The sequence below is a fragment of the Sorex araneus genome, chromosome 3 (assembly GCF_027595985.1).
Source record: "Sorex araneus isolate mSorAra2 chromosome 3, mSorAra2.pri, whole genome shotgun sequence".
Taxonomy (NCBI): Eukaryota; Metazoa; Chordata; class Mammalia; order Eulipotyphla; family Soricidae; genus Sorex; species Sorex araneus.
In genome coordinates this window covers 149,657,518-149,679,942 of record NC_073304.1, presented here as the reverse complement: position 1 = coordinate 149,679,942, position 22,425 = coordinate 149,657,518, and the positions used below count along the sequence as shown (strand labels likewise).

The 22,425-nt window shown below is 43.8% G+C and overlaps 1 protein-coding gene across 23 annotated transcripts in view; it reads right to left on the bottom strand.

Annotated features, from left to right (window-relative positions):
- Positions 1–22,425, bottom strand: part of PDE4DIPP2 (myomegalin) — a 241,916-nt gene that overhangs the window by 8,233 nt on the left and 211,258 nt on the right. For 10 of the 23 annotated variants that reach the window (XM_055129961.1, XM_055129944.1, XM_055129945.1 and 7 more), the window contains 7 exons: positions 14,863–15,048; positions 12,145–12,393; positions 10,636–10,767; positions 8,592–8,711; positions 6,198–6,387; positions 5,384–5,508; positions 1,772–1,996 (listed from right to left, as the gene is read on the bottom strand). In XM_055129961.1, coding sequence (XP_054985936.1) covers positions 1,772–1,996; positions 5,384–5,508; positions 6,198–6,387; positions 8,592–8,711; positions 10,636–10,767; positions 12,145–12,393; positions 14,863–15,048 — 1,227 coding nt within the window. The remainder of the gene's footprint in view (positions 1–1,771; positions 1,997–5,383; positions 5,509–6,197; positions 6,388–8,591; positions 8,712–10,635; positions 10,768–12,144; positions 12,394–14,862; positions 15,049–22,425) is intronic. The other 13 variants (XM_055129951.1, XM_055129964.1, XM_055129947.1 and 10 more) reach the window with 3 other exon arrangements.

Here is a 22,425-nt window from a genome sequence, read left to right as displayed (position 1 = left end):
ATATGGCATCACAGGAAAAATAAAGCTCAAAAAAAAAACAACAATGCTTTTTGCCTCCCAAAGACTGGGAATAGGAATGAGACTGGATAGTTGATGCTGAAAGAAGGTATGTTTTCCAGTTCTGATGAGGAATCCGAAACCTAGAAAGATGAAGTAACTTGTCCAAAGTCACACAGGTTGTCAGTAGTATACATTTTGCCAGGACAATACCCACGTGTTGCTGGAACACACAAAGCAGCAACCAACTATTGTACTGGAATGTAGGTGGGGAAGGCTTGTCTGCCAATGCAGGAAGGGCTTAACACAATCTTCTTCAGTACTGCAAGGGTAAGAAGAGCGATGGAGCAATGAAGGGGTGGGAGGCAGAGAAGGCAGACTGCAGGCTTTGCCTGTTAGGTCACACAGAATTCCAGTTAACTTGACTATTCTACAGGAGTCATTTACAAAGCCCTGATGCCCATAAAAGCATGGTCTTGATGCAACCCATTCTGGCTTAACAGACCCCACAGAGAAGAACAAGCTGAACCTAACTAAGGCCTTCTCTGGGATTTATGGTGAAAAGCCTTGCTTGCCCTCAGAGCAGAGAACTAAGTTCTGGAATCTATATCTCTTACTGTGTTTGTTTCAATAACTGTAAGTACCAATAAGACGTAAACTTAATTGTTTAATATATACTAGGAAAAAGGCAAAGAGAAAAGCAATATAATGCTTGCCTCCCCTGAGTGAATCTCTTCACTCAGAGACAGAGAGACAGAGTTTCTCTTTGAGTTAATCCTCCCAAGAGAATTTCCTGTCAAAACAAAACCTTTACCTCTGTAAATTATCTATAATACCCACCTGAAGTCCTGTACCTCGAACCCCTCAGATTTTCTCTAAGTATTCTAACCACCCTGCATTAAATAGGCCATTTTCCCCATCTATCTGTGAGTCCCCTGTCTCTTTGTTCTTCTGCTGGGGAGGCCTAAGGAGCCACCAGCTCTTGGCCACCAAATACATAATACACATGAACTCACAACAGGTATGCATGTTTGAAAAGAACAGGGTCAGGTACTAGCTGTGGTTTCAGGCAGCCACTGGCAGATCTTGGACTGCATCCTCTGGAATAAGGTAGGGAACCTCTCTCTCTCTCTCCCTCTCTCTCTCCCTCTCTCTCTCCCTCTCTCTCTCTCTCTCTCTCTATCTATCTATCTATCTATCTATCTATCTCCTCTCTCTCTCCTCTCTCTCTCCTCTTTCTCTCTCCTCTCTCCCTCCTTACCCCCTCTCTCTCTCCCTCTCTCTCTCTTTCCCTCCCTCCCCCCTCATTTTGGGCCTCATCAAGTGACACTCAGGGCTTCCTCTCCTGGCTCTGACTCTGCACTCAGGGATCACTCTTGGCAGAGCATCAGACCATACTTGGTGCCAAGAACTAACTCAGTTCTGTTGCATGAAAAGCCCGTCCCTAACTGCTGTACTATCATTTCTGCCCCTATTTCATTTAATGCTCTCAATAACCAGGCAAGCTATTCATTATCATTATCCTCATACCGTGAGGAAGCTCAGGCTGCAATATCTGAGCAACTTCACACCTGGCCCAAAGTCAGTGACCTGCAAGTGCAACCTGTTCTTGGAGTCAGTCTGCAAACTGGAAGAATCCTTCAATTCCATCTCGGGTGAAGCTTCCCTGGGTTGCCCTGACTGCAGGGCACGTCAGAGGCAAGCACATCCCTCTCCCCGTGAACACCCACAGCATTCCCACTGGCTCAGGACACCCGAATGCCCTTCTTTTTACCTGGGAAGAGCGGGGCCGCAGGGCCGGCACTGTCTGGGAAGGGCTGCCGAGAGGAAGGCCTCTCCTGGCCTGCATCTCCATCCAGCTGTTGCTGAAGCTGCAGTCGCAGGCCATTGTTAGCCTGAATGCTCTGCTCCAGCTGTCCCCTCAAGTCTCGGATTTCTGCCACAAGGTGGCTCAGGTCTCTGCTCAGAGGGACCTGGCGACAGGCATCCCAGGCATGCACTGAAAGGAGAGCAAGGAGCACAAGACTGACACTGACCTCACCAACACCTTGTGTGGCGTCTCCTCTGTGGCGTTCCTCTCAGCAATGCCCCCAAGTGTTGCCGAACCCCAGACTTCACTCTTACTTGTGTGGATTCTGGCCTGGCTGCAGCTGCTCTGGGCAGTTCCACTGGGCATCTAAATGATACCTGTTTGCTTTTGGACTTGTTTAGCGGGCACAACCAGGAGTGCTTAGTGCTTAATCCCGGCTCTGTGCTTAGTCCCTGCAGATCTGGGTGACTCTAAGTGGAGAGGGGATAGACCCTACGTGCAAGGCAAACACCCGCCCCTATTTGATTGGCATATGAGGTTGTGTCTTTTACTTCGTTTCCACATTGGTCTTATTCCTGCCGCTGGACAGCAGGTCTTCCAAGACAAACTGGTCACTGTGTGTTTCAACAGTCAGTAGGGAACTTAATGATGATAGGGGCTGAAGGAGATTCAATGTTCTCTGCTCACAGGAATCAACCAGGAAAGGTGCGAGTGCTTTAGGAAGCATGTGAGAATGGGCATCCAGGAGACACCACAAGAATTATATATCCACTTCTCCATGGTTTTATCTCTATTCACCACAGTCTATTTCAAAGGTACTAGAATGAAGAACTCTAAAAAATCTTTTTCAAGACCACAATTTATTAAAAATGCAACATGAACTATATTTTAAAGTTGTTTGTTTTTAAAAATAAAAGGGGGTTCATGGACCATATATTACCATGTACGACATGAGCTCAGGGGCAGCTGGGCCATGGTCCATGAAACACATGAACATTTCTGTAAAAAGCTTTATTCTCATGAAGTTGGAGAAATTATTGCTAGGAATACTCGTTTCCATTCAGCTAGGTTATGTCATTAAATAACCATATAGAAAAGATTCCAATTCAGAACTCTTTTTGGATGGTAGAATTAAGGATAAGGGATTATAAAACTTTGATATTACTCCTAAAATACCTACAAAAATAGGAATAGACTTCAGGATGAAATTATTTTCAAATACTAAAGTCAAAGTTTAATAATGCTCTTTTAAATGCTCTTTAAATCTAAACTTTACTTATGTTTAAGACAAAAACCTGTTTTTCACTAGTCACGATTCCCTTTTGCCTTCCTGGTAGCACTTTCTATTAGACTCTCATCCACGCCCAGAGTCTCGCTTGCTCATGAATGGGAACCCCTGATTCCAGAATCTCCAAATCTCAGTACTACCCACCAAAGTCACCATGTAGAAGACTTTTACAAAGGGGCCATGTTTCCATCATGGAAACATACTGACCCAGTAATGTATGCATTAAATGCCTCTCTTAGTCTAGTATACCTCCCCCCTACCCCTGCTGTATTTCTTCCAGGTCTGGTTTACCTTCTCATCAGCAAATTAGAAAACTAAATTCAAGTAGCTTTTATGAAAATTCTACTTGGGCGGAATCAGGAAAGTTCTTAGTGTAATGAAAATCACATTGTCTGGGCCCAGATCAATGGCACAGCAGATAGGGCACTTGCTGTACACAGGGCAGACTGGGGCTCAATGCCCAGCATCTCATACGGTTCCCTGAGCACCTTCAGGAGTAAGTCCTGAGCATCTCCAGGTGTGGCTCCAAAACAAAACAAAAAGTCACACTGCCAAAAAATTTTAAAACATATAATACAAAAACATTAATGTTGAAAAGCTTAAAAGTAGCTACATTCCAACCAAAGCAAATTGTAAGCTGTTTCCATGGAAACTTGTGGGTAGCTTGTTCCTTCACAGATCAGGAATCCTACATTTGGAGGCTCTAGAGTATGAAAATTCCATTGCCCATTTGCCTTTAATCCTTGCCCAGCCCTCTGAGGGAAAATAAAACACATCAGTTATTCTTTACCTAAAAGTTCATCAAATATTTTAAATTAGTTCTCATGACTTCACAGTCTTTTTCAAGCATTTTAAGTTTCTTAATTTTCGCTTTCTTCAACTACTTGAAGTTCTGCCTTAACTTTGTTCTCTAGTTTGTCAACTGCCCTTTGGCAGAATGGTGTCCCATAGACTCACAATATCCCCATTGATTTCCCTCCAAGAGCCACAAACTTACTCCTGTGGCCTCAAACTGAGTGGAATTTTCTAGCAGTCTTAATCTACAGCTTCCCTGTGTAAACGTACTTCGCCCCAAATCCCCCACCTAGGCCATGAATAGGACAGTCAGGTCCTGGTTCGTATTTCCACCAAAAGATATTTTAATCATGTTTAGAATGATTTTTTAAAAATTCTCTGCTAAATTTCACCTCATTAAAGCTAATCCTGTGTTCTACTCTACTTGGATTTTTTAAATGTATGTTTTGAATACCATTCTGCATTTAAAGAATAATAGAAAATATATCAAGATTCTAAATGGTGAGATTATTATTTCAGCAGGCAGCAAAAGACTGCTGATAGAAGAACTTAAAATTAAACTCAACGCTTGAGATTTAGATTCTACTAGTGGTGTTTTTAATTTGTGTGTGAAGTGATGGGGTTTGTGTATGTGTGAATATTTCCATTTTCTCCTGGGGAAAGTATTAGGATGGAATAATATTTCCTGCTGTATTTTTTGTAGGGGAAGTTAGGAAGTATTATTCACAATATTCACATAAATGATGCCATCAGGGTATCAAATTTTTATATTTTGAGAATTGTATTATTTGGGCTTTAATTGTCTTGGGTGATCTAGAGAGAGAAAGCTTGATTCTTGGGGCCTATAAATACTCTTTTGGTAGTGGGGACACATCTCAACAAGTCATGCTCAGGATACCCATTGACCCCTCTTAGTGACCTCTTAGTCAGCTTAGTTAGCTGTTCGATGGAAGACTCTGCAGATGTGGTTTTGTTCAGCCCTATGGTGCAAAGGGCTATGCTAGCAGTGCCAATGGTCTCTGGGGCTGCACCTGGCAGTGTTTGGGGGACCATGTCATGCTGGGGTTCTAATCAAGTTTGACTCTTACAAGGCATGCACCTTAGTCCTGGCACTCCCTCTCTAAACTCTCTCTCTCCTCTCTCTCTCTCCCTCCTCTCTATCTCTATCTCTCTCCTTCCCTCTCTCCCTCTCCCTCTCTCTTTGTCTCTCTGTCTCCCTCTCCCTCTCTCTCTCCCTCTCTGTCTCTCTCTGTCTCTGTCTCTCTCTCTCTCCCTCTTTCTGTTTGAGACCTATTTTTAAGGATGTCTGGGCTAAATCTTGCTTCTGTCGACCTCTTTATTAAGTCTCCCTTCTCCTTACTGGGCCCCCAGGACTGGGATTTACAGAAACAGAATTACATAGTTTTTCCAACATCCCCAACTCCTAGGGGGAGATGTCTCTGGGAGACAGCAAAGGCAGACACAACCAAGGAGTAGGGAAAGGGAAAGCATACCGTTCAGCCCCTTCCTGGGATCCCCATAGAGAGCCTCATAGATCTGCAGTTCTGACTGCAGGGACTGGAACAGTTGCTGTTTCTCTTCACACTGTTGCTGCAGGAGGGCCAGTTTTTGTTGCATCCTGCAGAGAGACAGACACTTGGACTTGCAGAGCAGACACCCGGCACCCCAGACAATAGGCTGCAAACCAACCTTCTCTCCGGGAGGGATGAGCCGGACATTAAAGCCCCTTCCACTAAAGGCCTTCAATCCCGCAACACTCCTGTCCTAGACCAGGCTCACCCTCTAAGTGTTCCTTCAAACCCTTTAGTGCTTTTCCTGTCAACCAGCAGTGAGAGGGTTCGCCGTGAGGTCATGCAGCCAGGCTGGAACAGGAACTACCTTAGGTTCTGGCACATCAGTGAATTCAACTTCACTGGAAGCATGAGTGACCCTCTGATCTGCTCACTGCTTCTATACAAGGTCTTACTATCATCTCAGCTCTGGTGTCCAGAGGAAATGGTGTTCCCAAAGAAAGCCCTTCTGGGCCCGAGCGATAGCACAGCGGGGAGAGCGTTTGCCTTGCATGCCTTGCAAGCACTGCTAGGAGTGATTCCTGAGTGCAGAGTCAGGAGTGACCCCAGAGCATCACTAGATGTGACCCAAAAAGCAAAAAAACAAAAAACAAAAAACAAGAAAGCCCTTCCTTCTTGCTCTAAGTCAACCATAAGTCAAAAATAGCAAAGGGGAAATTGGGGTTTCCAAAGAAGTCACAGAGAGCTTTCTAAATCTGTGCTGGGAGGCACCACGCGCAGCAAGCACACCTCTTACCTGGAGTCCTTCTCCTGAAGGCACAGTCGCTCCTCCTGGAAGTGCAGGATCTCCTGCTGCTTCTCCTTCAGGTCCCCCAGGAGCTGCTGCTCTTCCATCCTGTGGTGACTCAGCTCCCTCTGCAGTTCCTGAAGGCGGGAGCGCGAGGAGAGCAGGGCCTCCCGCAGGCACTGTGTCTCCTGGGAGTGCTCTGGGGAGCAGAACGCAAGAACACTTGCTGCACGGAACCAAGGGAGAGCAGGGAGATGGGGCCCAGCACAACCGCCCTGACAGGAGAACAGAGATGGTGGGGTGGGGGGAGGAAGGCGGGTCCTGGGCGATGGGAAGAGAATGTGGCTCACCACACTCACCTCTGCTGTGGGGCTGCCGCCTGCCTGCACTGCCTGATGTACCTACTCAATACAACCACTCTTGCTCTTAGAGAAAACACGCTCATTTCTTTTTATTTGTTTGTTTTTGGTTTGTTTTGCTCTAGGGCCATGCCCAGCGATGCTGAGAGGTTACTCCTGGCTCTGCACTCAATAATTCCTCCTGGCAGTGCTCAGGGTACCTTACAGGGTACCAGGGATCAAAAGCAGGTCAACCCTACCCCACATGCTCATTTCTAATGCTTGCATGCAGTCTGTGTAGAAATATATTCTTGAAACTTGGCAAAGGCCAATACCAAACCTTTTTGTCTGCAGATTTAGAATATACCATATTACTGCATTGAAAATTGAGCAGTATTTTTCTTTTTTTTTTCTTTGAGCAGTATTTTTCAAAAACTGAAAATTCTGTTTTGCTGCTTGTTGTATCTCTTTGCTCTCCAGAATTTTTTAAGAATTACTAACATACTTTTAAAATAAGGCTGCAGGAGCCATCCATGTCCATTGGGACAGGGGAGAGATTCACCTGTGCCTGTGGGTTGAGCTCACTTCAAGCTCTTGCTGTCTTCTTAACTGTAAGGTCTGTCCTGTCTTTTCAGGCATGCAGTGGTGCTTTGGCAGGTGCCTTCTCCTACCTACTAACATTTGTTAGATCCCCTGCAGAGATCTTCCCTAATACATATTTCTCTGAGGTTACTTAGAAATAACTCTTTACATCTTTTCCATTCATATGAGCATTCTTTCATTCTGGGATTAATTCACTTAGATACTAAGCCTGGTGTTCTGTGAATGTTCAATAAATACTGGTGAATAAGTATAATGTCGTGGATAACATACTGATCAACTTAAATAAAACTGGTATCAGTTTCCTCCCTCCCAGAAGACACATGAAGTGATGCGCCCCTCACCCAATGGGTACCCAGTGAGTAGGGCTGGTACCTGCAGGCAGAGTCACAGGATGGTTGATCAGAGCAGAACTCTGAGCAAGAGAGGGAGATTGCAGGGAGGTAGTAATGTCAGCAGACAGAGGTAGACACACAAGATTGTCATAAATTTGGGAAAAGTTTGAGAGGGAGGTGATATACATCATGCTCTTTCCTTCCCTGAGTCCCAGTCACCTGTGATGAGTAGAGCAGATACCTTTCTCACAGACCGTCTGGTAGGTAATTACTGAGTCCCACAGGGAGTAACACAGGAGTAGTGAGTTTCTTAGCACCATTCTCCCTTGGAGTCTGGAGGCCCAAGGTTGAAAGCTCTTTTTTGATATACATGATAACTTTTCAGTAACTGTATTGCAGACCATAATGCCCAAAATCATAGAAAGGGAGAGAGAGAGAGAGACAGAGAGACAGAGACAGAGACAGAGAGACAGAGACAGAAACAGAGATAGAGAAGAAACATGCCTGATGCAGAGGCAGACTGAGGGTGGGGGTGGCAGAAGAAAAAGGGAAACTGGGGACATTGGTGGTGGGAAATGTATACTGGTGAAGGCACAAGTGTTGGAATATTGAATGACTGAAACCCAATCATGAAGAACTTTATAACTGTGTATTTCATGGGGATTAAAACAAACAAATAAAAAGCACATAGCCTGCAGTAGTTAGCACAGTCCTAGTTTGCTGATTAAACTGATTTTGTTTGGGGAAAAAAAAGGACCCCTATGTGATTTGTTTTTAAACAATTGATGCTGAAATCCAGTCATGAATAACTTCATAATCTTACAGTGACTAAAAATGAAGGAAGGAAGGAAGGAAGGAAGGAAGGAAGGAAGGAAGGAAGGAAGGAAGGAAGGAAGGAAGGAAGGAAGGAAGGAAGGAAGGAAGGAAGGAAGGAAGGAAGGAAGGAAGGAAGGAAGGAAGGAAGGAGTCCTTTGTCACTGGGAACAGGTGTGGGAACACTGGTTTGGTGCATCTTTGCTCTGTTCTCCATTCTCTCTGCATCCTTCTCTCTTCACCTGCAGTTGGTGATCAGTGTGACGGGAAGGAAGGGACAGGGCCCAGAGCACAATGTGTGGGTCTTGACTACCCACCTCTGGAGACGTGACTCAGCTGCGCCTGAAGGCTCCGGTTTTCCTCCCTGAGGACTCTGTTCTCGTCATAGAGCTGGGGTGTGGACTCCAGGCCCTGACTGTAGAAGTGAGAGGTGGATCCTGTCCCAGAAAGTGCAAGAAGCAAGTTACCCATGTGGGTAGCTAATGTTTTCCAGAGGCCCATCCTTTGTTCCCTGAAGACCCTGCCCACCCAGCAGAACCCAGGGCTGAGGAGTAAGTCCCGGGCACAGACAGCTGTGATCCCAAACCAAAAATAAAAGAATAAATCTGCCCAATATTCTCACAGGTAATACTTGGGGTCCTTAGCACAGGCGTCCTATGCTCCACAATGATTACCTCTCCAGTCTTCTCTCCTTCCTCTTTTGCACCCTTTGTGTCAGCCACATTAAAGCACTGTCTGATATAATACCCATCTTCAGCGTCCAGGGCTTATACTACGGCAAGGCTTCTTGAACTTTATCCACTCGTGACCATGTTTTGAATGAGAAATTATTTTTTCTTTTTCTTTTTTTTCTTTTTGGTTCACATCCAGAGATGCACAGGGGTTACTCCTGGCTCTGCACTCAGGAATTACTCCTGGCGGTGCTTGGGGGACCATATGCTGGGAATACTGAGAATCGAACCCGGATCGGCCGCGTGCAATGCAAACACCCTACCTGCTGTGCTATCGCTCCAGCCCCTGAATGAGAAATTTTTATGCAACCTGGGCACAATGGTATATAAAATCAGTAGCTAAATATTACTGACAATAAATCACAAAAGTATTTTCAAATAAATTTTTGAGATTTTTTTTCAAGACCCCCCACATTTAGGTATACAACTTCACAGTTTGGTAAATTATTTAATATAAACTATTTTGGGGTGTTGCATTTCCTTCGGTACTCTGATTTTCTTTTCATATCTTAGCATACATCATAGCATATTTTAATTTCCTCTTAATTACTTTCTTCTTCCTAAATCATAACTCCCATCAAGATAAGAATTATGCATATCGGGCTGGAGCAATAGCACAGCAGGTAGGGCATTTGCCTTGCACACAGCCAACCCGGGTTCGATTCCCAGCATCCCATACGGTCCCCTGAGCACCACCAAAAGTAATTCCTGAGTGCAGAGCCAGGAGTAACCCCTGTGCATTGCCAGGTGTGACTCAAAAAGCAAAACAAAACAAAACAAGAATTATGCATATATTGTTCATGGTTATTTTCTCTGTCCTATCTGTCCTGTTAGTGTCTAGCCATATAGTAAAGGACCAATAAATATTTATTGAAAAGTGAAAAGAAAAAGAAGCCCCAGGGCTGGAGTTTCAGGCATCCAGGTCTCCCTGAGGCTGTTTTCAGTAGGCCCTTTTCGGGCCTATCAGATAATCAGGGGGCTCTTTCCCCCACATCCCTGCAGTGTGGGAAGGATGGACTCCTAGAGAAAACTGGGCAGAGCAAGAGTATGGAGAGGGTGGCTGCCTGGTAGAAGCCTGAAGACAGGGCTTCACCCCTTGCTATTCACATGCCCCAAATACCCAGAAGGTAGCAGGCAACACAGCAGCAGATTCTCTTCCTATGACCTTGGGCACCACGCACTGGTATTCCTGTCTTGAGGGAAGTTACTCTGAGTCATATATAGCCATAAACATCACTGTCACTGTCATCCCATTGCTCATCGATTTGCTTGAGCGGGCACCAGTAACGTCTCCACTTTGAGACTTGTTGTTACTGTTTTTGGCATATCGAATATGCCACGGGTAGCTTGCCAGGCTCTGTCATGCGGGCGGGATACTCTCAATAGCTTGCCGGGCTCTCTGAGAGGGGTGGAGGAATCGAACCCAGGTAAGCTGCGCACAAGGCAGACGCCCTACCGCTGTGCTATCACTCCACTCAGTCATAAACATAGCACTCGTATTTTCTAATGGACATTCACTTAAGCCCCTGGTATACGGAACAGGTGGGGGAAAGCATACCCATTTGCTCCACTAAAGCCCCTCCTTTCAGAAGTTCCCCTATTAAGCCTTGGAGCACTGGGCCTCGCCTACCAAGATCCTGCGCAGTGGAACTGAGCCGGTGCTCCAGCTGCTCCCGCAGACGGTCATTGATGCAAATGGACTCCTCCAGGCGCTGGCGGAGGTTTCGGATCTCTCCAAGGTGCTCTTCCAGCAGATCAGCCCCTGCAACCATCCCACCAGGAAACAAGAGAGGTAGAGGGTGAAATACTGGTCTCTGTGGGAAGATGAGCCAGTGGTCTTTAAACAAAATTTCTAAACAGCACTCATAATTTGCCAGCTGCACCATCACCCAGGGACAATATCACTTTGCTTAACTAGCCCTGCTTAACTCCCCCTCTCCCCACCATTTTGCTTAAAGGGTGATGCACAGCTGGCATGGTGAGACCTGAGTCCAGTCAACAGCACTGAGCACCTGAGCACTTCTGCCACTGGGTCTAGGCTGGGGCCCTGGGACCATTGACTATGAGCTTCTCTGTACCCCCAAGCCCTGAGCATCATACCAACAGATGACACTGCTGGGAAGATATGGCCAAGAGTGGCCCAGGGCTGCAGAGCACTGCTGTGGAGGCCCCTGTAAATAACTGCAGTGCAGAGAGAAGCAAATAGCATGTTTCCGTTTCAGTGCTGGGCGGCCCTCTGGGGCTACTCCATTCCGGAGTCACGAGAAGAGCATTTCAGTGCGTTAGTGCCCCGGAGTGGGCAGGGATGAGAGGATTCTGTGTGATTTAGACGCATAATAAGAGGCTGTGGGAAGAGCCTGCCAGGCCTCTCAAACAGGACGTGATAGGGAGGCTCCCTCCACCCTAGGGCCTTTCCCTTGACATTCTCTGTCATGGGACAATGCGCTTCCTCCCACACTTGGAGAAAAGTATCAGCAAAATCACTTGGCAATGAACTCATCCTCTGTGGCAAATGACAGTTGCCGAATGCTCCACTCCTATCATTGTGAGCACGAAAGGAAGAATGGTAGTCTACGTGTATCTTGGACAGTGTGAACATTCTGTTTTATGGAAGCTGCCCATAAAACAGAAGAGAAGTGGTAAAGAAACTGGAAACAACTTTGCTGCTTGGTTTCAGCTCAAGTGCAGTCTTTTCCTGCCGTGATTTTTGTACTGTGAATCTGAGCTGCATTGACCTTTGCTAGTGACATTCCGTGCACCGGTGACCAAGCATTTCCCCTTTCAGCCTCCTGAACGCAGAAGACCATCCTGGGAACGTTTGTGCCGGTCTTCTAGGAGCATCTATGTGGGTTGGGAAAGCTGGAGAATCAGAGAGAGGGCCAAATGTGGGAGCACAGAGGTGGGAGCACAGAGGTGGGTTCCTAAGTGCTTCAGGACTCAGGAGAGAGAGACTCAAGGATCTCAGCAGGAAAGACAGAGATACACTTGGGAAGGATGATGCCATAAGGCCCTTTCATGCTATCCCCATTCTGAGAGCAGGAACTAGAAGAGAAATCTTTTTTAAAAAAATCCATGTTCTGGGAGGAATGAGCATAAGTGGGGTATCATTTCACAGGCGAATCCCTGGCTCTGCAGTTACCTGTGGGTTTGGAGTTAAGTTGGTACACAGATGAGCCCGAGAAGAGATCGCCAGATACACTCCCTTTCTGAGGCATCATCAGATCCCACTGGCCACTGCTGCTGGTGTACCCGGGCTCCAGGATCCTGCCCAGTTCTATGGCACCCCTCAGAGAGTGGGGCTGGGCAGGGTTGTGGTAGTGGGAGGAGTTGGCTTCTGAATGGTTGCTCAACAGTGTTGCCGGGGAAGCAGGGTTGATGGAGCTAACACCTGAGCAGAAGGAAACACAAGTGAGAAACTGCATCAGAGAAGAATCAGCAAGGAAATGTGTGAGGGATGAAAGCAGACACTGATGGGGACAAGTAAGATGTCAGAGACACCGGCCCACTGCAAAATACCAATGAGATAAGACTCAACTCTCATGCTCTAACTTTCATCCCCATCTATACGATAGCATGAGGACCCACGAGGAAGAGGATAAAGTCACTAGGATACACATACAGAAACATACAGTGGCTTCATTCCTTGCTTCTCCTATGATTTCTCAGAATAAAGTACAGGAAAGTTCTAGAAGTCGAACTCATTTTCAAAATCCATGGGTAAGAGTGACATGTGATATAGTACAAAGCAAATCATTAACAGGAACACTTTTTGTCTGATTACTTGTATACCACAAATCTAATTTTTTCCCAGTTCTCTCCTGCAGCTGTAAGAAGAGAAAGGAGACAGGCAATCCAGCTGACATGGTGAACCCACTTCCTCTGGATTGAAGAAGTAAGGCTTTACAGAGGCTGGGGGTGGCTTACGGGAAGTCAAGTGGGACTTGAGTCTCACCCAATATGAATCAAGGAACTGCAAAATGTCATCACTATTTCCTAATGGATTCTTATAACACTCCACCATGTGGTAAGGTGGGACCTTTCATTTTATTTGCGCTAAGAAATGATCGGTCTTCACTTAAATCTTTTATGCAAAAAAAAAAAAAGTCCATCCCAGAGGAGAGAAATAGGTAGGGTCAGAGTGAGACATTTACTTTCAGAAGACTGCTTACCCCCAGGTGAAGCTTCAGCAGAGAGAGCAGAATACAGAGGCAGCTTCATCTAATCAGTTGGGAATGAGGCCACTGTTTCCTCAAATGTAATTCAACTGGCTAAAGGATTAACTCAATTGGTCATTACAACTTTTAACCTCACTTGTAACTGGTTCTTTAATGTCCATATTGAAATCACCTAATAAGCTGATACCTAGACCCTCAAAGATATTGCCGTAATTGATATGGAGAACAACTTGACCACTGGGTATTTTCAAATCATCCTGGATAATTCTAACAGCAGCAAATATTTATGAAATACTATCATTGGTTTGTCTTTCCTCATTTTGGAAAAATACTACATAATCATTAGTATTTCTGGAAGTTATCACTGTCACTGTATCACTGTCATCCCGTTGCTCATCGATTTGCTTGACGGGCACCAGTAACGTCTCCATTGTGAGACTTGTTGAGAGCCCAGCAAGCTACCGAGAGTATCTCGCCCGCACGGCAGAGCTTGGCAAGCTACCCGTAGTGTATTCGATATGCCAAAAACAGTAACAGTAACTGGAAGTTATAGAGGGGATAAAATTTATGGCCTAAAATGTGGCTGCAAGGTCAGGCCACCTCTCCCCTGCACTGTACTTCCAGAAGCCCCAGCGGCTACACCCACAGCCCACAGCCACTGCCTTGCAAGCAGCCCAGCTTCACAGTATCATAACGAATCTCAGAAGAGATGCCAAGCCAAGTGGATAAAACTCAAAGGTCTCTAGGCTGAAAACTCCGGGGCCTCCTCAGAATGGGGGACAGGTCTAGCAAGAATCATGCCAGTTCTATAGATCTTGGAGGTACTGGGGCTCCTGGTACCTCCAAATTCCATGATATTAACAGCCCAGTAGGAGTACAGCAAGTTAAATGGAAAGTAGCATAGAAGTTCACTAAGCTCAATAAGCAAGAAATAACGAAGAAATAAAAGGAACAAAATAAAAGAAATAACAGAAGGCTCAACTAGCAAAAAACAGCTCAGCAAACCTCAAACAATGACTTTAATAACCTCCTTGTGAGATACATCAATGTTCACAAACTTTCTTTTACTGAGCTATTTTTTTGATAATTCCACTTACCATTTTGTTGTAACAAGAAATACAAAACAAGTTATTTTGTTCCTGCCAAGGGAGCAGGCTTAGAAAGTGGGTGAGAAACTGGGAATGATGGAGAAGGAAGGTCACACTGGCGGCAGGACGGGTGTTGGAACAATAAATGCCCAAAACACCAGTATTATAAAACTTTGTAAACCACAATATTTAAATAAAGTTTTTTAAAAAGCAAGTTACAGCAGGAAGATGTAACATTCATGCATGACACCTCTGAATGCACAGACAAGGTATAAATTCCCTCCTCTGCCCCCATCCCCATTGTGTCATGGCTTGAACATTCCCACTGGTCTGCCACACTGCCAGTCTTGGGAGAATGCCACATCTGGTGCCTGATGAATGCACACACCTATTAACTGATAAGACATGCACACCAGAAAGTTAACAGTTAGATAAACTTCCCACACAAAGAAGCAAGCGAAGCCACTTTCCACTGGCAACACACATCCCTACATTGTGAGCTTTTAATTTCTCCATCAAACTGAAGCCATGCAGAGGAACTGGAAGTATGGGGCTGCAATTAGCAAGCACACAAGTGCAACCAGAAGTGCTCACTTTCTCCCAACTGCTTCTGCAGCATCTGCAGCTCCTGCTGAGCCTCTGCCAAGGAGACTACGGGTGTCTCACAGCAGCCAAGGACCGGAGGGCCAGTGGAGCTGAAAGGTGGGAAGCTGTGTGGAGCTGAGGGCAGTGGCGCCTGAGCGGGGCTAACCAGCCTGGGTATAGAGGGGAAATGAAGGCCTGGAAACAGAAAGTGAGGAACAGAGCAGACACATCATTAGACAGAGAGTGAGAGAAAGTAGGAGGTAAAAGAATGAGTAGATGGAATGCCCCTAAAAAGAGGTCTCATTGGGCATGACCCTCATTCAATGTGGTGTTGGATGAAGGGTGATCACAGCCAAGGATCAGCATTGCTACTCAAGGGGCTGGCCGAGATGACCGCTCCCCTGTCAACTGCAAGAGTTGTCTTGCATATGTATTCTATGCTTACTTAAAAACTGTTTGTCTGTGAAAGGCAAATTGACATTGTGGTTACGCAGGCAGCCATCAGGGTCCTTTCACGATCACTCCAGGCATTGAGAGGCCCAGACATTAAGTAAGTAAGTGTCCAAGGGGTTTCTGGATACTGCATATATATATATATATATATATATATATATATATATATATATATATCCCAGTCTTTCCACTGAGACAAGATGCTCTTTGCACCTAGTATTCAAGACTGATGAAAATAAATTTCAGAATACCAAATTACCATGTTAAGTTACCAAATTAAAACTCATGGCTGTAGAAACAAAGGCTTATGGCCTTAACTGGACATTCTGATAATTTATGGAAAAATTACTAATTTCTTTCCTTGGGCCTTGATAGAGTCCTACTAAGTCATAAACTCAGGGAATAAAACTAAGAAATTTATGTGATAATATTTCCAAATGATCATTTACAGAGCAATCTTTAGGAGCCAAAATTTTATTGTTTGAATCTATTCCCTCTTTCTAGAAAACACTTTAAAGATAACCTATGGAGATATCCCGTGCAGATAACCTACAGAGCAAGCAGAAACCACAACTGACCATTGGGAAAACGTCTCTTGTGGAAGACAATGATTTCATTTTAGATACATGTCTTACCCAGATGATGGCATGGTATCAGAATAGTACAGAAAGACACCAAAATTGCCAAGTAAAACAGTCTAGGCATCCCTCATATTATTTTATTTATTTATTTATTATTAATTAGTGAGTCACCATGAGGATACAGTAACAGATTTACACATTTTCATACATGAGTTTCCCTCATACAATGTTCGAGCACCCCTTCCTCCAACAGTGTCCATTCTCCACCACAGTGAACCCAGTATCCCTCCCACATACTGATCCCATCCCCCGCCCCGCCCCCCCCGCCCTCCCTCCCCCCCCCCCCCGCCGCCTCTGTGGCAGGGCATTCCCTTTTGTTCTCTCTCTCTCCTTTTGGGTGTTGTGGTCTGCAATAGAGGTATTGAGTGGCCATCGTGTTCAATCTATAGTCTACTTTCAGCACGCATCTCCCCTCCCAAGCAAGTCCTCCAACCAGACCTTACTTTACGTTCCCTTCTCTATCTGAACTGCCTTTTCCCCCAGCATGTGAGGACAGCTTCCAAGCCATGGAGCCAACCTCCTGGTACTTATTTCTACTATTCTCAGCTGTTAGTCTCCTACTCTGTTATTTTATGTTCCACTGATGAGAGCAATCTTTCTATGTCTGTCTCTGTCTTTCTGACTCATTTCAATTAGCATGATACTTTCCATGTTGATCCACTTATATGCAAAATTCATGATTTCATATTTTCTAAAAACTGCATAGTATTCCATTGTATAGATGTACTAAAGTTTCTTTAACCAGTCATCTGTTCTCGGGCACGCGGGTTTTTTCCAGGTTCTGGCTATTGTAAACAGTGCTGCGATGAACATATAAGTGCAGATGTCATTTTGACTATACTTTTTTGCTTCTCTGGGATATATTCCCAGAAGTAGTATTGCTGGGTTGAATGGGAGCTCAATTTCTAATTTTTTGAGAAGCGTCCATATTGTTTTCCAAAAGGGCTGAACAAGTCAGCATCCACACCAACAGTGTAGAAGGGTCCCTTTCTCCACACATCCCCTCCAACAGCGGTTGCTTTTGTTCTTTTGGATGTGTGCCATTCTCTGTGGTGTGAGGTGGTATCTCATAGTTGTTTTGATCTGCATCTCCCTGATGATTAGTGATGCAGAGCATTTTTTCATGTGTCTTTTGGCCATTCGTATCTCTTCTTTGGAAAAGTTTCTGTTCATTTCTTCACCCCATTTTCTGATTGGGTTGGATGTTTTCTTCTTGTAGAGTTCAACCAGTGCTTTATATGTCCTTGATATCAACCCCTTATTGGAGGGGTATTGGGTTTTTCCCATTCTGTAGATTGTCTTTGTATTCTGGTCACTGTATCTTTTGTGGTGCAGAAGCTTCTTAGTTTAATATAGTCCCATTTGTTTACCTTTGTTTCCATTTGGTTGATCAGTTGTGTGTCATCTTTGAAGATACTGTTCGCTTCAATATCGTGGAGGGTTTTGCCGACTTTGTCTTCAATGTACCTTATGAATTGTGATCTGATGTTGAGGTCTTTAATCCATTTTGATCTGACTTTTGTGCATGGTTTCAGGTCGAGATCTAAGCCCATTCTTTTGCATGTGGTTGCCCAGTTGTGCCAGCACCATCTGTTAAAGAGGCTTTCCTTGCTCCACTTCACATTTCTTGCTCCCTTATCAAAGATTAGATGATCATACATTTGGGGTTGTGTGTAGAGATATTCCACCCTGTTCCATTGGTCTGCAGCTCTGCCTTTATTCCAGTACCATGCTGTTTTAATTGTTACCGCTTTGTAGTAAAGTTTAAGGTTGGGGAGAGTGATGCCTCCCATCATTTTTTTTCCCGAGAATTGTTTTAGCTATCCCTGGGCATTTGTTGTTCCATATGAATTTCAGGATAGCTTGATCCATTTCCTTGAATAATTTCATGGGTATCTTTACGGGGATTGCATTGAATCTGTATAGTGCTTTGGGGAGTACTGCCATTAACCTATCCATGAGAGGGGATATGTTTCCATTTCCTTGTGTCCTCTTTTATTTCATGGAGTAGCATTTTATAGTTTTCTTTGTAGAGGTCCTTTACTTCCTTGGTTAAGCTGATTCCGAGGTACTTGATTTTCTGGGGCATGATTGTGAATGGGATTGCTTTTTTCATGTCCCTTTCCTCTGACTCATTGTTTGCATATAGGAAATCCATGGATTTTTGGGTATTGATTTTATAGCCTGCGACTTTACTGTACAAACCTATTGTTTCTAAGAGTTTCTTAGTAGAGGTTTTAGGCTTCTCTAGATATAGTATCATATCATCTACGAATAGTGAGTTTGATTTCTTCCTTTCCTATCTGGATGCCCTTAATGTCTTTTTCTTGCCTAATAGCTATTGCAAGTACTTCCAGTACTATGTTGAATAGAAGTGGTGAGAGTGGGCATCCTTGTCTTGTCCCTGATCTTAGAGGAAAGGCCCTTAGTTTTTCCCCGTTGAGGATAATGCTTGCCGTGGGTTTGTGGTAGATGACTTTGACGATCTTGAGGGAAGTTCCTCCAAACCCCATTTTGGTGAGGGTTTTCATCATGAACGGATGTTGGATCTTGTCAAATGCTTTCTCTGCATCTATTGATATGATCATATGGTTTTTATCTTTATTTTTATTCATGATGGATTACGTTGATTGATTTCCGAATGTTAAACCATCCTTGCATCCCCAGGATGAAACCCACTTGGTCATGGTGTATGATCTTTTTGATGAATTGTTGGATTGCATTTGTTAGTATTTTGTTGAGGATCTTGGCATCGATATTCATCAGGGATATCGGTCCGTAATTTTCTTTGTTAGTGGTATCTTTGTTTGCTTTTGGCATTAGGGAGATGTGTGCCTCATAAAAACTGTTTGGGAGAGTTTCTGTTTTTTTCAATTTCCTGGAACAGCTTGAGGAGTACTGGCAGCAGGGCCTCTTTAAATGTTTGGAAGAATTCGCCAGTGAATCCATCTGGACCTGGGCTTTTGTTTTTGGGAGACTTTTGATTACAGTTTCAATTTCCTTGATATTAATGGGTCTATTCAAGTATTCCAGGTCTTCTTGGTTCAGTCTTGAAAGATTGTAGGAATCAAGGAATTCATCCATTTCTTTTAGGTTCTCTTGTTTTGTGGTGTATAGACCTTCAAAGTAGTCCCTGATGATCTTTTGAATCTCATTTGTTTCTGTTATGTTGTCCCCCTTTTCATTTCTGATTCAGTTTATTAGGGTTCTCTCTCTCTCTCTTTCTTTGTGAGTCTTGCTAGCGGTTTATCAATCTTATTTATTTTCTCGAAGAACCAGCTCTTTGTTTCATTGATCTTTTGGATTGTTTTTTGGGTTTCCATGTCATTAATTTCTGTTCTAATTTTTATTATTTTTTTCCTTCGGTCTGGTTTGGGTTCCTTTTTCTGGTCTTTTTCTAAGGTCTTGAGCCGTGAAGTCAAGCTATCTATGTGGGCCCTTTCTTCCTTCCTGAGGAATGCTTGGAGAGCTATAAATTTTCCCCTTAACATGGCTTTAGCTGCGTCCCATAGGTTTTGGTAGCTCATGTCTTCATTCTCATTTGTTTCTAAGTACCTTTTGATTTCTTCTTTGATTTCCTTCCTGACCCACTCATTGTTCAACATTGAATTGTTTAATTTCCAGGTGTTTGATTTGGTTCTCCGTGTCTGTGTGTGGTTAGCTTCTATCTTCAGCATATAGTGGTCTGAAAAGATGGTTGATACAATTTCTATTTTTTTGATTCTATTGAGGTATGTTCTGGGGCCCAGTGCATGATCTATTTTGGAAAATGTTCCGTGTGCACTGGAAAAGAATGTGTATTCTTTCTTTTTGGGGTGTAAAGCCCTGTATAGGTCTATTAGACCTCTCTTCAATTTCTTCTTTCAGAGTCAGTGTTTCCTTGCTGAGTTTTGTTCTTGTCGATCTATCCAGAGGTGATAAGGTGGTATTGAAGTCTCCGATTACTATTGTGCTGTTAGTGATGTCCTCTTTAAAGTCTGTTAGGAGTTGTTTTAAATATTTAGCTGGTCATTCATTAGGTATGTATACGTTTAAGAGTGTGATTTCTTCCTGTTGTACATATCCCTTGATAAATAGAAAATGACCTTCACCGTCCCTTCTAATCTTTTTCAACCTGAAATCTATGTTGTTGGATACTAGGATGGTCACTACAGCTTTTGTAAGGGGTTGTTTGCTTGCAGGATTGTTTTCCATCCTTTGACTTTGAGTCTGTGTTTACTCTGATTGTTCAGGTGTGTTTCTTGCAGGCAGCAGAATATTGGGTTTAATTTCTGGATCCATTTTGCCACTCTGTGTCTCTTGATAGGTGCATTTAGGCCGTTGACATTGAGAGAGATTATTGTCATGGGGTTTTGTGTCATCTTTCTGTGGGGTTTGTTGTTCTTATGGGGTTCCTCCTTGTCTTACAATAGCCCCTTTAGACCTTTTAAGTTTGGTTTTGAGTCTGTGAAGTTCCTGAGCTGTTGTTTATCCGAGAAATAGTGTATAGTTCCTTCGAGTTTGAGTGAGAGTTTAGCCAGATAAAGTATTCTTGGTGAGGCGTTCATTTCTTTGAGTTTTTTCACTATGTCCCACCATTGTCTTTGGGCTCGGAGGGTTTCCTCTGTCAGGTCTGCTGTAAATCTGAGGGGTGCTCCTTTGTATGTGATTTCCTTCTTTGATCTTGCTGCTTGCAGAATTGTGTCTCTATCCACAGCATCCATCATTCTGACTATGATATGTCTTGGAATCTTTTTATTCGGGTCTCTTTTGGCTGGTACTCTTCGGACTCCTTGGATCTGGATGCCTGCCTTTTCCAGCTCTGGGAATTTCTTAGCAATGATGTCTTTGACTGTGTGTTTTTCATTGGGGTTACTTCCCTGTGCTTCTGGTACTCCAACTATTCTTATGTTGTTCCTCTTGAAGTCATCCCCAAGGACTCTGATTCGCTCTATAGAAATTTTGAGGTCTTTTGCCATTATTTGTTGTTGTCTGTAAGCTTTCTGCAGCTCATCTTTAAGGTCGCTGATTCTGTCTTTGGCCGTAGTCATTCTACTGTTGAGGACATCTAGTGAGATTTTTAATTCATCTACCGATTCCTTTATTTGTGTGACTTCTGTTCATAGCTTTGAAATTTCTGCTCTCATTTCTTCCTGCATTTTTTTGGTAGACTGTTCCAGTGCTTCATTCATATCCTCCCTTAATTTATTGGATGTCTGTTCCACGGTTGCTTGGAGTACGTCGACTCTCCTCAAGATTTTCTCTCTGAATTCTTTATCTGAGAGGTGTAGATGTGAGTAGCCCCTGTTGAGGTTTCTGGAATCTTTTCTTCTCCCTCTCTTTGTGGAGGGGATTTTTGCTGCTTCTTCATATTGTTATGGAAGTATAGAGTTGGAAGTTTGTAGTTGTTTATTCCTATTCCCTCTTGCTGTGGGAGGGGAGGGGCTCTAGCTGTGCTATTGCTGATGGCAGCCTTGTTCCTATTCTAGAGTTCTTCCTTATACTCAGGCGCTCTTCCTGATTGATGTGGGACCTTTAATGAAGGCTTAAGACTATGTTCTCTTTACAAAGGTTTTGCCAAGCTTCTCTTATTCACTGATAGTTTTTATAAAGTTAAACTAAGCTAATGGGCTATTTTGCATAAGTGATTGAGATGGCTAAAGTGGTTTTCAAAGAAAAAGACTATACCTATTATGCTGAAGTACAAAATAATAACTGCTGCCGCTCTGGCAGGAGGCCACGCCCCCTCATCTTATTTTAAGACACTTGATCCTCTGTTAAGTTTGATCCCAAGCATTTATGCTGATGTCTACTTTACTAAAAGAACTGCTTTCCCCATGATTACTAGTCTACTCTGGCCTGGGTAACCTGAGCTCAGGAAGAGTCAGGACACTTCTTCCTGAAGACCTTGGTGGACTTATCCTCAGGAGGATGAGGGCAAAGAAGGAAAGCACTGTGCTTTCTGGAAGTACTTTTACTCAAGTCAGTCTCATAACGAAATACACTAAATGCAACTAGCACAGACACAGCCTGGACTAGGCTCACTTTTCTCTGCATCTATAGCAAGGAACAGTAATTGAATAGGGTTCTGTGCAAGTGAGATGAGACAAGTAAGTGAAATGCATCCCTCTCACAGGGCACATACTATGTTCATGTCAAGAATGGCAACTCATTCCCTGATGCATAAATGACAATGTCATGTCTGAGGACACCGAGATATTCTCATATATGAGGTTTACCATCCCTCACCCTACTGTAGAGGCACCCTGGGCAGATAAAATATATATAAATATATAGGCATATATATAAGATATAGGACATATATAGGGCATATAACATACATGTCACCAGTAAATGTGAGTCAATTTGTATTCTTGAATAATTATAAACTAGGAAAAATATTTTGTCTATTTGCAACCTTGGGTAAAAATCAAAAAATAAGTTTTAAATGTGTTTTATACAAATAACTGGTCAATTGATCAAAATTGGTATGTACTTT